The 16,631-nt window shown below is 42.1% G+C and overlaps 1 protein-coding gene across 1 annotated transcript in view; it reads right to left on the bottom strand.

The window, feature by feature from the left end:
- The window catches only part of LOC115005268 (metabotropic glutamate receptor 8-like), a 77,547-nt gene that overhangs the window by 43,722 nt on the left and 17,194 nt on the right, over window positions 1-16,631 (bottom strand). The window contains exon 3 of the mRNA XM_029427063.1: window positions 467-683. Within this exon, the coding sequence (XP_029282923.1) occupies window positions 467-683 (217 nt within the window). The remainder of the gene's footprint in view (window positions 1-466; window positions 684-16,631) is intronic.

Here is a 16,631-nt window from a genome sequence, read left to right as displayed (position 1 = left end):
TGGAAGCAGAAAGGATCAAATGGAGCGAGACGCGCTGCTAATAAGCATCTACACAAAAGGTCTCCCGCTAAAATACATCCCGCCACTCCTCGGTTTTTAAAGCGGCATTGTTTTTTCTTTTGATCATCTCTTGATTCCTCACCGCAGAAGAAGAACCTGAACTCAACACACACACCTGATCTCCAGTTTACAGGTTACCGCTGATGGATTTCCAAAACACCCCTTTACAATGTAATTAACGTCAGAGCTCGTGCAGGTGCGATAACATTTTAATCAGCCGGAGAATGTAATGACATCAAGAGTCGATTAGCGTTGTATTCCCTCATCAACGCGGCGAGACAGGAGCACACAGAGTCTGTTGCTCCCGCCTGTCCGCCATCACTCAGGGGACATTTAGCAGCTTTAAGTTAATTGAATTGATTTTCAAAGTAAAACACACTCTCAGATCTCCCTCCAGCTGTCCTACCTGACTCTCTGGAGATCTGCACGAAGGCCTCGACGCCGCTCTCGCCGTAGTTTCCCTCGGAGGCGAGCGTGGACACGTAGTTCCAGCCCATCGCCGTGACGATGTCCAGCATGGCCTGAGCCTGGTAGGAGTCCGGAGGAACCACGCGGGAGAAGAAGTCGTAGCGGGTGTTGTCGCTGAGCTCCGGAGCCGTGGAGGCGTAGCTGATCTGAGGGATCTGCGGAGACACGGAGGGGTTAGCGTCAACCACAAACAGCAGGTACTTTAGAGACGACACGTCCTGAAACACACACCTGACCGTGACTGTTGGGATTCAGCAACCTTACACAAGAAGACAAATATGACATAGAAAACAGGAGTCTGGGACATGTTGGGTCAACAGCAGATGAAACGTCAGTGAACGTTCAGATGCAGCGCAGACGACTCCAGCAGATCATACTCCACTGAAAACGTTGTAAAAAGGACCCCGACTGTAAAACTTGATGTTATTTTAACATTTGACTGCAAACTGAAATGACAGGTTTGCAGCCCTGAAACGTTTCATAACAGGATTTAATCCAGGCTGGATTTGATTTCTTTCAAAAACTTATTTGCCATTTTTAAATGAGTAGCATGTAAAAGTAATTATGAGACAGAAGGGAGGAAACAAAGCTGTGCTGACACCTGTTGTCATTGTTACTTTATGTGAAGCACATCGTGCATGAAATGTTCTGTACTGTTTTCATCTTCATTCTGTTTGTTCTTCTCTCACAGGAAGGTAGAAAGCATCAGCATGTTGTTCAGCGTCGCTGCAGAACATCCTGCACTTTATATGCTGAACCTTAAATCCTGACCTTCCTCGGCTTCCTGCTAAGTTTCTTTCCAGAGTGGAGTTAGCGAGATGTGCTGTGTGCATCAGGGAGGCGGATCAGGTCGTAGATCCTGCAGCAGACGTGCCCGACAGGCCCGGCGGGGCTGGATAATGGTCCTTTAGAGAAAGATTGAAGGGCTGATTGATTTCACTTCAGTCAGAGGCCGGCGTGTTGGGCCGAGCGCGGCCGGACGCCTCATCAGGATTCACAGAGGAGGAGAGGCGAGGGCCGGACAGCAATACAAATGTCACTCAGCTCGAGCGGCTCCGCGACAGGCAAATTAAAAAGGTTCATCCTGTAAATACAAACCTGTCGGAGAGCCGACGCTATCAGAGCTCTGCAGGTTCAACCATCAGACACAAAGAACATGTCCGCGCTCCTGACGCCGGCTTTACATCTTAGAGACTTTAAGTGCTTCCTGTTTATCTGATTCACATGTTCTATTGGACACGAGACAACAAGTCCAGAACAACACGCAGGAGACAGGACGTCACCGTCTCCTGATTTTACTCCATTTTGGTTACGTTTGGTTCAGGCTCCAAAACAATATGTGTTGTTATTGTTTCAATAACATCCTCTTGGTTGAGGTTGGTAAAGTCCTGTAGACTCCTCTCTCCTCGCTGCACGCTGTGTTTAAGATCAAGACACAAAAACAGCCACAAATGTGGTTTTCGGGTGAATTTGCTGAAGCGACTCTTTTATAACGCGTCTCTTTTGCACTTTCTGTTAATGTTTTGCGTGAAGCACTTTGAATTGCCTTGTTGTTGAAATGTGCTGTATGAATAAACTTGATAGGTGAGAAAAGTTGTATCCAAAATGTTTGTTCACAAAGTCTTGAACAACTTTGTCCTTTAATCCTTTAAATTTAAAGATGTAGAAAAGTGTGAGTGCAGGCAAAACTAAACAAAGAAACACTGAACAATATATTACAAATCAATGAAATGAAGAGCTAAATAATTAGTTTAATAACTAATAACAGTAAAATACAAACAAACAAAACACATAACGTGTTTTCATTAAGGCTTTTAAAAAATATATATATATTATATAATATATATAATATAAATAGACATCATGGAGGTGATGCAGAGTACAGTAAAGGCTGAAATAACTGCTGCTGCATGAGAATATAATGGGGACCCTATTAGCATTAACGATGCATTGTGGGTTGTATGAACAGCAGCATTATTGACGCTGCTGCTCCATTAACACACATCAGCTCGTGTGGAGCTTTGTGGTAAGAAAATTGACGCCATGACATTATTGCAGTTTCATTAAATTAATTGCTGAGAGACTCGGAGAGAAATCAAACTTGTGCCCTGCTGGTGGCTTCTGAAGGACTTCCTGCAACTTCCTGGAGGACTGCGATTTTAATTAGCGGTGTAATTGGACGCCCCGCCGATCGGCTTGCCCACACTCACATCTCCATCCTCACAACCGAGCAATCAGCGAACACATCGCCGTGAGGCAGCGCAGAGTCGACACTCAACACAGGGGTTTTATTTTGAAAAATTAAAAAGGAGAAGATTAAGAAGCTCTTATCTGCAGGATTTATATTATAGTCTGGTTTTTATCTCGTGGTTGGAAGTGTTTTAGATTCTGGTGGAAGAATCTAACCTTCTAAATATATTGAATTTATCAAGCTGAATTATGGGAGATGTGTTTAAAGTGAGCCGCAGGAAGGTGATCTTATACAAACGTGCAGAAAGAACATTCATTAAGCAGTTTTCACTCTCATGAAAATATGAACTCCCTTCATTTCATACTTCCCTCGTCCACATGCAAACAGTCTTAGTTCAATAATACAGAGTCTTTTCAATCAATTTCACGTGGACAGCGTAACGATCACGTCGCCCCGTGGATAATGAGCTCGCGCTTCAACAACGACGACGACCGGCATAAATCACATTTTGCTTCCGGTTTCTCCAAAAGGGCCAGAAACGTTTTTATAAACAGAAGAAATGTGTTTTTAAGTTACTACCGTCAAAGAAAAGTAATGCTCAGAATCTTCTTCTATTTGACGCATCGTAGACTTCGTCGCCACCTGCAGGCCCGCCGAGCTTCCGGCAACCGAAAATATAAAACAAAGTTTGTGTGGACAGAATATTGAATCCATATGAATGTAGACAAGAGATGAGTGCGTTTCTAGCCTCATGAGGGCTGAGTGGGACAAACGGCTGAAGTGACCCCGGCGGGCGAGTGAGTTGCTGATGGATGACGCCCTGACAGCGTTCATTACCCTCAACACCAGACCTCACTTCAGCCTGCTGAGCCCCGGCGAGCTGGTTCAGACCCCCGTCTCCCACCGAGGACAGATTTCTGTGTGTGGACATGTTTACACGTCTTCACATCAGAGGACACGCTCGCATGTTTCCTGCCGTCTCAGGGTGTTTCCCGCGACAGTGATTGATGCTCGTCATTCCCGCGACAGCCTCCAGCTTTCTACCCGACTGAACGACGAGAAGAAGAAATCCATCTGAGGTGACAGCACACGTCCATCAACGTTTACCCTGCGCTCTGATTGTCTTCTTTCAAAGTAAAGCTCTATTTACTGTCACCCGTCTCTCTCCTGGACAATGAACAGCTTTGCCCTGCAGGTGAAATCCTACATGACTCCTGCTGACGCTGCTGCGTTCCTCTTAATGTTTCCCAGAATGACTCGCCGCCACCGCAAGAGGAAATAAACTGTTTTAATGACATGTACATCAAATTAAAGAAGACATGTCATTCATGCTTTCTGGGTCGTCGACGTCTTAAAGTGAGTTTATTTAATAACACGCAGCATGTTTGACACAGGATCCCTCAACGAGACGTGGCTCGTGTTCCTGAAGCATACATTACCAGTTTCCAGTAAAATATTCCGGTTGTTTGACACTTTTTCTGAGATCAAGTCTCATTTTCTTAAATTCGATGCAGCAATGTGAATTATTTTAGCCAGTTTTATAGAGAATTCTTAAAATAATTAGATTTATATTTGGAAAAGTGCTGAAATTATCCCAATGTTTCCACTCGTTTTATAAGAAACACATTGATTTTTGTGCTTTTTGTTTTTAGGCAAATGACATGTAAAGCTGGAGATGTGTGCAGCGTGGGGGTGCCTCCGTTCTGCGTTGTGTAATCTCCCACCATTTCTCTAAAAAAAGGATTTTATTCTGTTTCCTGTCGACTTAATGTATCGAGCATCTCCGAGCGGGAACTCAACCTGAATGACACAGATTCATCGCAGCCATCAACATTGTTAATATTTAATATCTGGAGGATGTGTTAATGGACGCAGGTCATGGTAACTATTATAAATAGCTTTTCAGCATAAATCATAGACTCCTATAACCTCATTGTAAAATTGTAGTACAAGGACACTTAAAGAACATAAGACTGCAGCATAACGACGTGAATAAACAGCTACAAAAATGCAATTTGAGGCTCGAGTAACTCGGGCTCATTAATCATTTACGTGACGCCACAACAGCCACAAAGTAGTCCGCTTCTCCGACCTCATTACGCCGCTTTAACGCCGAGTTCTCCACATCCAACACTGGAAACTGACGAAAACTCTATTCAAATTGAACTAAAGTCCGAAGCCGTGAAAGGACCTGAGCCGTCTGATAGAAAACAGGAAGTGATAACACATTCCTGACACCTAGGTCACATGTCTCTGATGGCGCTCTGTGCTTTGAAGATCAGCGGAGGAGACGGGGAATAGAAATAAGAACTGATTCTCAGCATCAGAAGAGGAAAATAAACTTGTTTGTTTGTGTGTTTCCTTCACAGAAAGGAGAAACTTCAGGCGACTCTGAACTCTCACATGTCGTGAAGACACTGGAGAGAAAACTGCACTCAGTTCAAACAGCGACACAGATTGGGGGTCGTGTACATATCTTTGGAAGAAAACACGATTATTGACACGGTCCTGAGTACGCCACAAGTTTCAAAGTCAAAATGTCACTTAATAGTTTTATTTTGTGTTTGGCTCAGTTTGTGGGGTTAAAAGGCCTTCACACATCTGGGGGGTGACGGATAAACAAAACGGAGAACGTGAAACATATCTGCACAGAGCAGTCGAGCAGTTCCCTCTGGTAAACACTTACAGTGAATATGTCTCGGGCTTTTATTGTGAAAGGTAAGAAGCGAAGAAGCGCCGTCTTTGTCATGGTTGGAACGAGTAATAAAGTTTTGTCCATGTTGTTGTTTGTTGCCGTTTTACTCAAAGCTCAGAAGAATCTTTTTTTATAAATATTAATCATTAATGAGATACTCAACATGCTTCTTCTGTCATCTTAGACGCATTTCCCTAAAATGCAGTCTCACAGATTTGGGATCTTTCCTTGAATTTAAACTAAAGTTCACCGCTAGTGAAGATGTTGAGCAGCTTCTCTGGCCTCCAGGACACCAGGTCTGCTGTCTGCAGACTCACCCGCTGTCTGCAGACTCACGCGCTGTCTGCAGGTCCGCGCGTCCACGGTGAACGTCCACGTTTAACAACAACACAAGTGCATCAAAACAGTTTAAAACTGCCAAACTGTATCCAGTCGTGCGCTCACTACTTTGCAAACATTTTCAGTAAAACGTTTTAAATACACTTCTGCATCGACAGTCTCATGCTTGCGCAGGTACGCGAGACGTGTGTTCGAGTCCTAAGTGTTTTAAATATCAGGTTCATGTGTTTGTGAAGTAGTGAGCACTGGATACACGAGACATTTACTGCAGGAGTGTGAGAGTTTGTTAAAGGATGAGATGATGAGATGATGAAGTTGTGCTGCCATTCATCAAGACTTCTGATACACAAACATCATTTAGTGGGTTAAGAATTCTTTAAGGAGAGTGAAGTGCCTGAGAAATGAAAGCATATCAGTGCAAACAGGACACATTTCTTCACGGGGGGGAACTCCAAAGATGTTTTATTTATACATGATGTTTGGACACTTGGATAAAGCTGCACAGGAACCTTCAGAACGTTTTCTGTATGTTTTGTCACCTTTTCTTCCGTCTATATGCAGAGATATGCTTTCACTTCCACGCACTGCGCTCTCCTGAACGGGACTATGGAGCGCCTGAGGAGCTGAGTATTATACACAATTCATATGTTTTATGGGTGAACTATTCCTTTAAGTTGAGATGCTATCTTCACTCGGCTGAAGATGCTGAGCGTCGAGGATTATGTAAAGTGCTCAGCTTTAAGTACGGTCCTTCAGAAATATTTCTCCTCTCGTGTCCACCGGCTCAGTGGAGTGTGGCGAGGATGCACAGGCAGATACGGAGGCACGTCTGTGGGTGTTTCTCGCCCTCAGACGGTGTGGAGTGGAGTGAGGAGGATGTGAGTGTTTCATGTGTGAACGGCTGTTTCACAGGTCGCTGTCACTGCGTTCACATATTCAGTCGACGTTTAGTTCTCCGAAGGTTTTAAAACCTGCAGGTGTTCGTCCAAAACACCTCTGACCTCTAACCAAAACCAGCAAAGTGCTGGAATCAGATGGAGCCACACGGATGAACATGTCTTCTAAAATGTGTTACCGTCGCTTATTCTCCCACCTGAGAAGGATTGTATAAAGAACGTATACGAAAGAGATGCATTGCTGTCTTTTTGTATTTCTTTGTTTAACATCTGTTTTGTTTAATGTCTGAAATTGATCTTTAAAAGAAAAGTGTTTCTTGCATTCACATTGTAAACCCCCATTATAGTATTATCTTGTCATTTTTTATATATATATAATATATATTGTTTGTCTTTAAAAGTCTTAAGTTTGAGTGTCGAGATTCTGCAGGAAACACCGGACGTTGCACTGTCGTGAAGAAATATTCTCCCCCACCGGCAGATTATCTGATGTAACGATTAAACAGATTAATTTAATGTTTAAAGTGAGAGTTCTGCTCTTTAAATCAGTTTCTCTCACAGCGGGTTGAGTCGACGGGGAATAACCAACACAGTCAGTGTCTCTCTGTCAGCAGCTGACAGCAGAAAGAAGCTGCAGCAGCCTTTTCTGCATTGTAAGTTTAGTTTTTACATATTTATATGGGCTGTCCCACTTTAACACATCCAGTCCTCAAACACTGACCCAGATGCTGCTGTGAAGCCTGAAACAATCTCAGACTTCAACTCTGGTTCAGAGAAGGACAACAGGGCTCTGCGTACTAGTCCTGTAAAATACTTAAATATCGGTTACGACACTAAAATCCTCTCAGTGTTTAATTCTGATTTACACTGTTTCTTACAATCCAGTCAGAAAAAACATTCACATGTTCATAACCGACAGACACTTAAAGAACGACATACAAACACGAAGAGTACCCATGCTAGCAGCTCTGTGAGGCTGTACTTTGGTACACGTCGTGCTAAATGCTAATGTTAGCATTGTAAGATGATAATGTTAGCATGCTAAGATGTTGATGTTTAGTAGGTATAATGTTAGCATGCTAAGATGTTGATGTTTAGCAGGTATAATGTTAGCATGCTAAGATGTTAATGTTTAGCAGGTATAATGTTAGCATGCTAAGATGTTGATGTTTAGCAGGTATAATGTTAGCATGCTAAGATGTTAATGTTTAGCAGGTATAATGTTAGCATGCTAAGATGTTTAGCAGGTATAATGTTAGCATGCTAAGATGTTGATGTTTAGCAGGTATAATGTTAGCATGCTAAGATGTTGATGTTTAGCAGGTATAATGTTAGCATGCTAAGATGTTAATGTTTAGCAGGTATAATGTTAGCATGCTAAGATGTTTAGCAGGTATAATGTTAGCATGCTAAGATGTTAATGTTTAGCAGGTATAATGTTAGCATGCTAAGATGTTGATGTTTAGCGGGTATAATGTTAGCACGTTATATAGGGAATTAACTTTGTTTGCAACCAATTTATCTGATTTGTCTGTCGCGACAGAGTACTCTCGTGAGATGTCGCTGCACAGCTAACGTGAGTCAAGAATTTTATGCTAACATCAAGCAACGTTCGCAAACGCCCGAGCTAATTAATGTTCATAATGCTCAACAATGTCTGTTAGCTGTGTAAATATCTAATGTTGGCAAAATAAAATATAAATACGCCCTCGTAGGAGACGTGTAGACGGCTTCATACCTTCGGCGCCGCTTGTAACGCACCATCTTTACTTATAGAGCATCTTTGGTGTTAGTAATAATGCTTAGGTTTGAAAACAAACAGTGTAGGTATCACTTTGTAATTGTGAACGCATGTCACTATTTTCACAAACCAAAAAATCAATTAATGTATAAAATAATCAGCACAACAGTGAAATCCTGCTTCAATACATAAATATATATTAGTGTAAGAGTCACAGGGGACATTGTTCTGCTTTGAATACTTTAACTTGTTCTGCTTTGAATACTTTAACTTACAGTGTAGTATTAGAGCTCTCAGCGCTGAGGGAAAAACTTTATGGAAACACTTTCACTTCTTCATCACATCCTGTTCTGATCCTAAATGAGATGTTTTTCTACCCGTTCACCTCGACACCAGCCGGGAGTGTTTACAACATTTATCTCCATGGCTGCTGCTCATTAGCTCCGGCGTTAGCTTCACCTGACAATTTTAATTTATGAGCATGTGAAGCAGCTGCCTGCTGATTCTCTCGTCTTCCTCTTCTATCTGTCCATCCTGCTGATGGAAACCTCCATCGGGTCGGATCATTCCTCTGCTCTAATGATCATCTGGAGCCACTGGATGCCACTTAACAAAGTCTGGACTCGTGATGAGGAAGATTACAGCAGCTTTGCATGTTTAACTTCATTCACTATGAAGTATCTCCTGCAGGTATCTAACGTTAATCTGCAAGAATCTGCAAATCTGTCAGATAAAAGTAGTGCAGTACAAAGTGCAATATTTCCATCTGAGATGAAGTATAAAGTAACATACAATGGAAATACTACAATAAAATGCAAGTACTTCAAAATAGTACTCGGGTAAATGTACTTAAAAACATTAAAAACAACAAATACAAGAGATCCATTTCAAGTCTGTTTAGGTAAAAGACCTGAACTCCAAACATCAATATCAGTATCATCAGGATATAATATTCACACAAGCAACTTTAATACATTAACTTGAGCCGTGGGAAACTATAATGAGCTTCTCACTATTTTACAAGCCAAATTAATTATTTTCGATATGATCTGCAGATTAAACGATGGTGAAATCCTTTGCACCATCATCACTCTGCCGTCACAGCGTCCTCCTCCTGCTGAGGCAAGTTTAGGATGTTAATCTATCTTCAGGTACAAACACAGCGTTCCTCTGAGAGCTCGGCTCGATGCGCCTCATTACTGACCATTCTTTCAACAACAAAAGGCTCCAACAGCAGACAGATTTAATTGTTGGGTTTGTTGGGGGCGACCGTGAGACGAGAGCTTATTATGTGTGTAGGTGAGCGCTGGATTTGTGCAGGTTGTGAAGGCTTTACAGACGCGGGAAGAAGAGGAAATTAGCACCTTTTAGAGAGAAACAAGGAAATGTTAAGTGTTAGTGTCAGGAAACCTTGTTTCAGTTTGTACTCAGGTTTTTTTGTACATTTCCTCTTGGATAAAAAACCATTATGACACACTGAGGAGCTGTTAAACAAGTCCGACACCATCTGATCTAACAGAGAGCACTTTAACAGGATTTATGGGACACATTTCTGTTCTGATGATATTTTCTGGCACGCTCAACGGCTTTCTAATTATCAGGGAGGAGTTTAATGTCCAAACAGCAACAGTGACGCCGCAGTCAGTGATGTTCCCGGTGCGGTGGGATCGCTGATCTACACAAGAGTTCGTTTGGCCTTTGAAGTCTTTATGAAATTCATCATCCGAAGATGTGGTTTGATTCAGAGGCGTGTGTAGTAGCTGCTTCTTCTACAGCAGAGAAGATATAGTTGCTACAAACAGTTTCACAGAAGTGTAAGAAGTAAAAAGGACTAAAACCAAACCCTGAAAATACTCAACTGCAAGTAAAAGTCTTGCTTTCAAAACCTTACTTAAAATGTACTTAAAGTATTAAAAGTGAAAGTTTTCATTGTGCTGTCAAATGTTCCTGTTACATTAATGTGTGTGTTACATGTTCCTGTTACATTAATGTGTGTGTTACATGTTCCTGCTACATTAATGTGTGTGTTACATGTTCCTGTTACATTAATGTGTGTGTTACATGTTCCTGTTACATTAATGTGTGTGTTACATGTTCCTGTTACATTAATGTGTGTGTTACATGTTCCTGTTACATTAATGTGTGTGTTACATGTTCCTGTCACATTAATGTGTGTGTTACATGTTCCTGTCACATTAATGTGTGTGTTACATGTTCCTGTCGCATTAATGTGTGTGTTACATGTTCCTGTTACATTAATGTGTGTGTTACATGTTCCTGTTGCATTAATGTGTGTGTTACATGTTCCTGTTACATTAACGTGTGTGTTACATGTTCCTGTTACATTAATGTGTGTGTTACATGTTCCTGTTACATTAATGTGTGTGTTACATGTTCCTGTTACATTAATGTGTGTGTTACATGTTCCTGTCACATTAATGTGTGTGTTACATGTTCCTGTCGCATTAATGTGTGTGTTACATGTTCCTGTTGCATTAATGTGTGTGTTACATGTTCCTGTTACATTAATGTGTGTGTTACATGTTCCTGTTACATTAATGTGTGTGTTACATGTTCCTGTTACATTAATGTGTGTGTTACATGTTCCTGTTACATTAATGTGTGTGTTACATGTTCCTGTTACATTAATGTGTGTGTTACATGTTCCTGTTACATTAATGTGTGTGTTACATGTTCCTGTTACATTAATGCGTGTGTTACATGTTCCTGTTACATTAACGTGTGTGTTACATGTTCCTGTTACATTAATGTGTGTGTTACATGTTCCTGTTACATTAATGTGTGTGTTACATGTTCCTGTTACATTAATGTGTGTGTTACATGTTCCTGTTACATTAATGTGTGTGTTACATGTTCCTGTCACATTAATGTGTGTGTTACATGTTCCTGTTACATTAATGTGTGTGTTACATGTTCCTGTTACATTAATGTGTGTGTTACATGTTCCTGTTACATTAATGTGTGTGTTACATGTTCCTGTTGCATTAATGTGTGTGTTACATGTTCCTGTTACATTAACGTGTGTGTTACATGTTCCTGTTACATTAATCTGTGTGTTACATGTTCCTGTTACATTAATGTGTGTGTTACATGTTCCTGTTACATTAATCTGTGTGTTACATGTTCCTGTTACATTAACGTGTGTGTTACATGTTCCTGTTACATTAATGTGTGTGTTACATGTTCCTGTTACATTAACGTGTGTGTTACATGTTCCTGTTACATTAATGTGTGTGTTACATGTTCCTGTTACATTAACGTGTGTGTTACATGTTCCTGTTACATTAATCTGTGTGTTACATGTTCCTGTTACATTAATCTGTGTGTTACATGTTCCTGTTACATTAATCTGTGTGTTACATGTTCCTGTTGCATTAATGTGTGTGTAAATAAATGTCATTTCTGATTATTTTTTGCATCTCACGTATCTAAAAGCAGAGAATGTGTAAATGCCAACTGAAGTACATTTAAACTTTAACACACACACACACACACACACACACACACACACCTTTAAAATGAACAAATGTCTTGTTTTTGCTAAATACATGCACTGTGTGTTCCTTCCTGTTCCGTGAGTGGACTCTTTTCTGCAGCGTCTGCCTCCGGCTCATATGTCACAGGAATGAAACGTTAATGTCTCTGATGAATAAACCTGATCTGAGTCAGTCTGTAGGATTTGCTGAAGGTATAAAAGTGTTTGTATCCCGGAGAACAAACTGAAATGCCACTGAAATGCCACGGCTCTGCTCTCTCTATATTTGGCTCTTAATTTAGCGCGTTGAAGGAAAGCGGTGGCGTCTCGGCCTCGTCTCGGCTTCATCTCTTAATGATGCGTTTTAAATGAGCGACGGTGGAGCGCAGGTCAGAGATCAGTTTCAGGGAAAAGGCCACGAAAAGCTGCTTGATCTCTGCAGACTGTTAGTGTGACTCACACGTTGGGAGGCAGGAAGTGACAGCGTGTGCAGGTGAAGCTCCCTTCAGCAACACACTGATGTGACCGATCAGAGCTTCAGATAAAAAGGTTCTTTCTGCGTCGCTAAAATATACCAAATTATTAAATTATAACATCATGCAGAAGCTGAGAGAGTTACTCATATTTATACATCTCGAGATTATGGATTACATTTCTTTTATGTTCATATTTAGTATCAAAACAACGATTTAAATCATCTTGATTATCGCTGGCTGCTAAAATCATCATGTGTTCACTACAAACAGCTCAGGTCTGCTCTGATTGATGGAGCCCCAACCCTCATGGGTTCACAGGAAAACCAAGATATATTTGCAGCGGACAAACATTTGATTTAATTTCAAACTCACAGGTTATTTTATGGTATTAAACTAAATATTATGCCTTCTCTCCCAAGCTTTGCAGATCAAATCTGCTACACAAAAGGTTCACTTCCTGAACCACAACTCAAGTTGTTTCATAGCCAAAAACAAATTAACGTAAATGGAGTTCATTATCATGAAACAGCAGGTAACTGCAGCACAGATCATCAACAATCTCAGCACTTCTCAGTCATAACTAAAATCTGAACACACACACACACACACACACACACACACACACACACACACACACACATTTTTATATTCTATGTGACTCAAACGTCCAGATGTCATCATTGTCTCCAGTGTCTATCACGAATAAACGTCAAGAAATCTGCTTAGAAATCGTAGAAAAACAAGATGCATCTGAAGTGCAGAACTTGCCTGAGAATCGTCACATTTTTAACTTTTCTTCAGCATCAAAGTGATCCAGTGACAGTTGTCTGTACGTTCCTGTGTACACTAGTATAAGAACTGCTAAAAGCTCATTCTGCATGATTTAATGGTGCCAAGATTTAAACAAATAGACTAAACAAGTTGTAGCCCACAGTGTAATTTAATGAACATTATACTTCCTGTTTACATCCCCCAATGCATTGTGGGAACCGTAGTTCCACAACCTAAAACTTAACTTAAAAACCAAGCAAGAACTGAGGATACATTTATAGTTTGTTATCATTCTGCACTTAATTCGCTGTTAGAAGCGCTTTGGACCGGCTGCCTGTTTCCCAGTGTTTCCAGTCTTTATACCAAGCTAGGCTAACCATGTACCGAACGTTGAACTACCTCCTGAGATTGTGATTCTGTAAACAACATGGACTGAATGTGAACTGCTGGTGTGTGTGTGTGTGTGTGTGTGTGTGTGTGTGTGTGTGTGTGTGTGTGTGTGTGTGTGTGTGTGTGTGTGTGTGTGACAGTGACAGTGTGATGACAGGCAGCAGGTTAACAGCTGATCTGCAGTCAGGCGGGAGCATCGGCCCAAGGATGGAGGGGGGTTTGAGAGGGGTTAGTGGACCAATCAGCAGCAGGGAGCTGTCAGGACCAATGAGCATCAGCGCTGAGGGAGCGCTGCAGAGCATGATGGGACAGAGAGCAGATTTGACCCGGGATCACCAGCGAGTCCTCGTCACTGAGATGCGTCTAAAATCTAAATCTCAACATCCAATTCAGAGTCAACTCAAGTCGCTGTCAAATGTCAAATCAAAGACACGGCCTTCAGGTGAAATTATAATCAGCATTTTAATATCAGATACTCTGAAGAATATAAAGAAGGAAATATTATAAATAACAGAAGATAACAGATAAGATAACAGATAACAGAAGCTTTTGTAAAATGGGGACATTTCTGGAGCCTTCACAATCACTGGATTTCATCCGTTTTAGTTAGAATATAAAAATGATTTAACATTTCAGTAGTTGTTGAACAGAAGAGGTGACCGACTGGAAACTGTGTCGTCATCCCACTAAATACAAACCTGTTTCATTACTACTATCAATCAGATCATTATTTTCTGGATTAATCAGGAGTATTTGAATCAGAAAATAGTACAAGAAATGAACATCTTCAAAATGTTTGTCTTCCTTTACAAATAAATGTCCAAAAATAAACAATGTTCAGTTTTCGATCATAAAAAGAAAGAAAAGCAACGAATCCTCACAAGAAGCTGGAACATGGAGAGTTTCTGGTTTATTTACGTGTAAAATGACTTCAAACTAAACATTGTTCTGCAACAACTTCTAAAATGAATCCTCCATCGACTCATAGTTCCAGTTCCAGTCTGTTTTATTCGCTCCTTATTTTAATACCATTGGTGGCATTTTGCATTTGATGATTGTAATCGTATCATCTGATCTGAGGCCGCATGTTTTGGACACTCGGGTGAAGAGAGGGGTGGAGCTGTCAACTGATCACCATCTGGTTGGAGTTGGATCAAGGGGTGGGCGAAGACTCTGGACAGACCTGGTAAACCCAAACGGGTAGTGTGGGTGAACTGGGAACGTCTGGAGGAAGCCCCTGTCCTGGGGATCTTCAACTCACACCTCTGGCGGAGCTTTTCAGACATCCCTGTGGAGGTTGGGGGCATTGAACCTGAGTGGGCGATGTTCAAATCCTCTATTGCTGAAGCTGCAGTGAGGAGCTGTGGTCTCAAGGTCTTAGGTGCCTCAAGGGGTGGTAACCCTCGAACACCGTGGTGGACCCCGGTGGTCAGGGAAGCTGTCCGACTGAAGAAGGAGTCCTTCCGGGTTATTTTATCCGGAAGGACTCCGGAAACAGCTGCAGGGTACCGAAGGACTAGAAGGGCGGCAGAGGCAAAGCAGCGGGTGTGGGAGAAGTTCGGAGAAGCTATGGAGAAGGACTTTAGGTCGGCACCAAGGTGCTTCTGGAAAACCATCTGGCACCTCTGGAGGGGCAAGCGAGGAGCCATCCAAGCTGTGTACAGCAAGGGTGGGACCCTGCTGACTTTGACTGAGAAGGTTATCGGGCGGTGGAAGGAGCACTTTGAGGAACTCCTGAATCCGACTAACACGCCCTCTATGGTAGAGGCAGAGCTGGAAGCTGATGGGGGATCATCGTCAATTTCCCTGATGGAAGTCACTGAGGTAGTCAAACAACTCCACAGTGGCAAAGCCGCAGGGGTTGATGAGATCCGTCCAGAAATGCTGAAGGCTTTGGGTGTTGAGGGGTTGTCTTGGTTGGCACGCCTCGTCAACATTGCGTGGAAGTCTGGTACAGTGCCTAGGGGGTGGCAGACTAGTGTGGTGGTTCCCCTATTCAAAAAGGGGGACCAGAGAGTGTGTGCCAACTACAGGGGTATCACACTTCTCAGCCTCCCCAGTAAAGTCTACTCCAAGGTGCTGGAAAGGAGGTTCGGCCGATCGTCGAACATTTGATTGAAGAGGAACAATGCGGATTCCGTCTTGTTCGTGGAACAACGGACCAACTCTTCGTGTGAAGCGGTTGGGATGAGGATCAGCACCTCAAAGTCTGAGGCCATGGCTCTCAGCAGGAAACCGGTGGATTGCCTACTCCGGGTAGGGAATGAGCCCTTACCCCAAGTAAGGGCCGAAATGGGTTTTCTCAGACGGGTCTCCCTTAGAGATCGGGTGAGAAGCTCAGCCATCAGGAGAGACTCGGAGTAGAGCTGCTGCTGCTTTACGAAAGGAGCCAGTTGAGGTGGTTCATCTAGTAAGGATGCCACCTGGGCGCCTCCCTAGGGAGGTGTTCCAGGCACGTCCAGCTGGGAGGAGACCCCGGGGAAGACCCAGGACTCGGTGGAGAGATTATATCTCCTCACTGCTGGGAACGCCTCAGGATCCCCCAGTCGGAGCTGGAGGATGTGGCCCGAAGAAGGGAAGATTGGGGTTCCTTACTGGAGCTGCTGCCCCCGCGACCCGACCCCGGATAAGTGGTAGACGATAGATGGATGGAGGCATTTTATTTAGTTTGTAACTAGTTGCTGCAGGTTTTATTTGTTGGATATTTCTTAGTTATTTCCAGATATCATGGTAAAATAATAGTCCAGAATAAAAATCAGAAGTAATCGTGAAAATGTGGAATAAAAATTGGTTATAGTCCCGAATTTCCCAAATAATCCTGAAAGTTTCGGAATAAATCTGAAATAATTCTGAGAAATTCTGGAAACAACTCCAGACTTTTCAGGATGAAATGTCCAAAAATAAATCCCTGCAAAGAAAGTAATGGCAAGGAAAGTTAAAGAATAATCCAGGAAAGCCTTGGAAAATCTGAGACAAAAAGTAGTGAAATCACTTAATTGAAATAGTAAACCTGGGAGTTATGAAAACACTTGTGGGATAAAGAAAAGAAAATCCAGAATAAAACAATCTGGAAAAAGCAGAAACATCCCTGAGAATGTATTGATGATC

This window comes from Cottoperca gobio, unplaced genomic scaffold (assembly GCF_900634415.1).
Source record: "Cottoperca gobio unplaced genomic scaffold, fCotGob3.1 fCotGob3_290arrow_ctg1, whole genome shotgun sequence".
In the NCBI taxonomy this organism is placed as follows: Eukaryota; Metazoa; Chordata; class Actinopteri; order Perciformes; family Bovichtidae; genus Cottoperca; species Cottoperca gobio.
The sequence above is the reverse complement of the archived record's forward strand: the minus strand, read 5'-3'. Positions and strand labels throughout refer to the sequence as shown.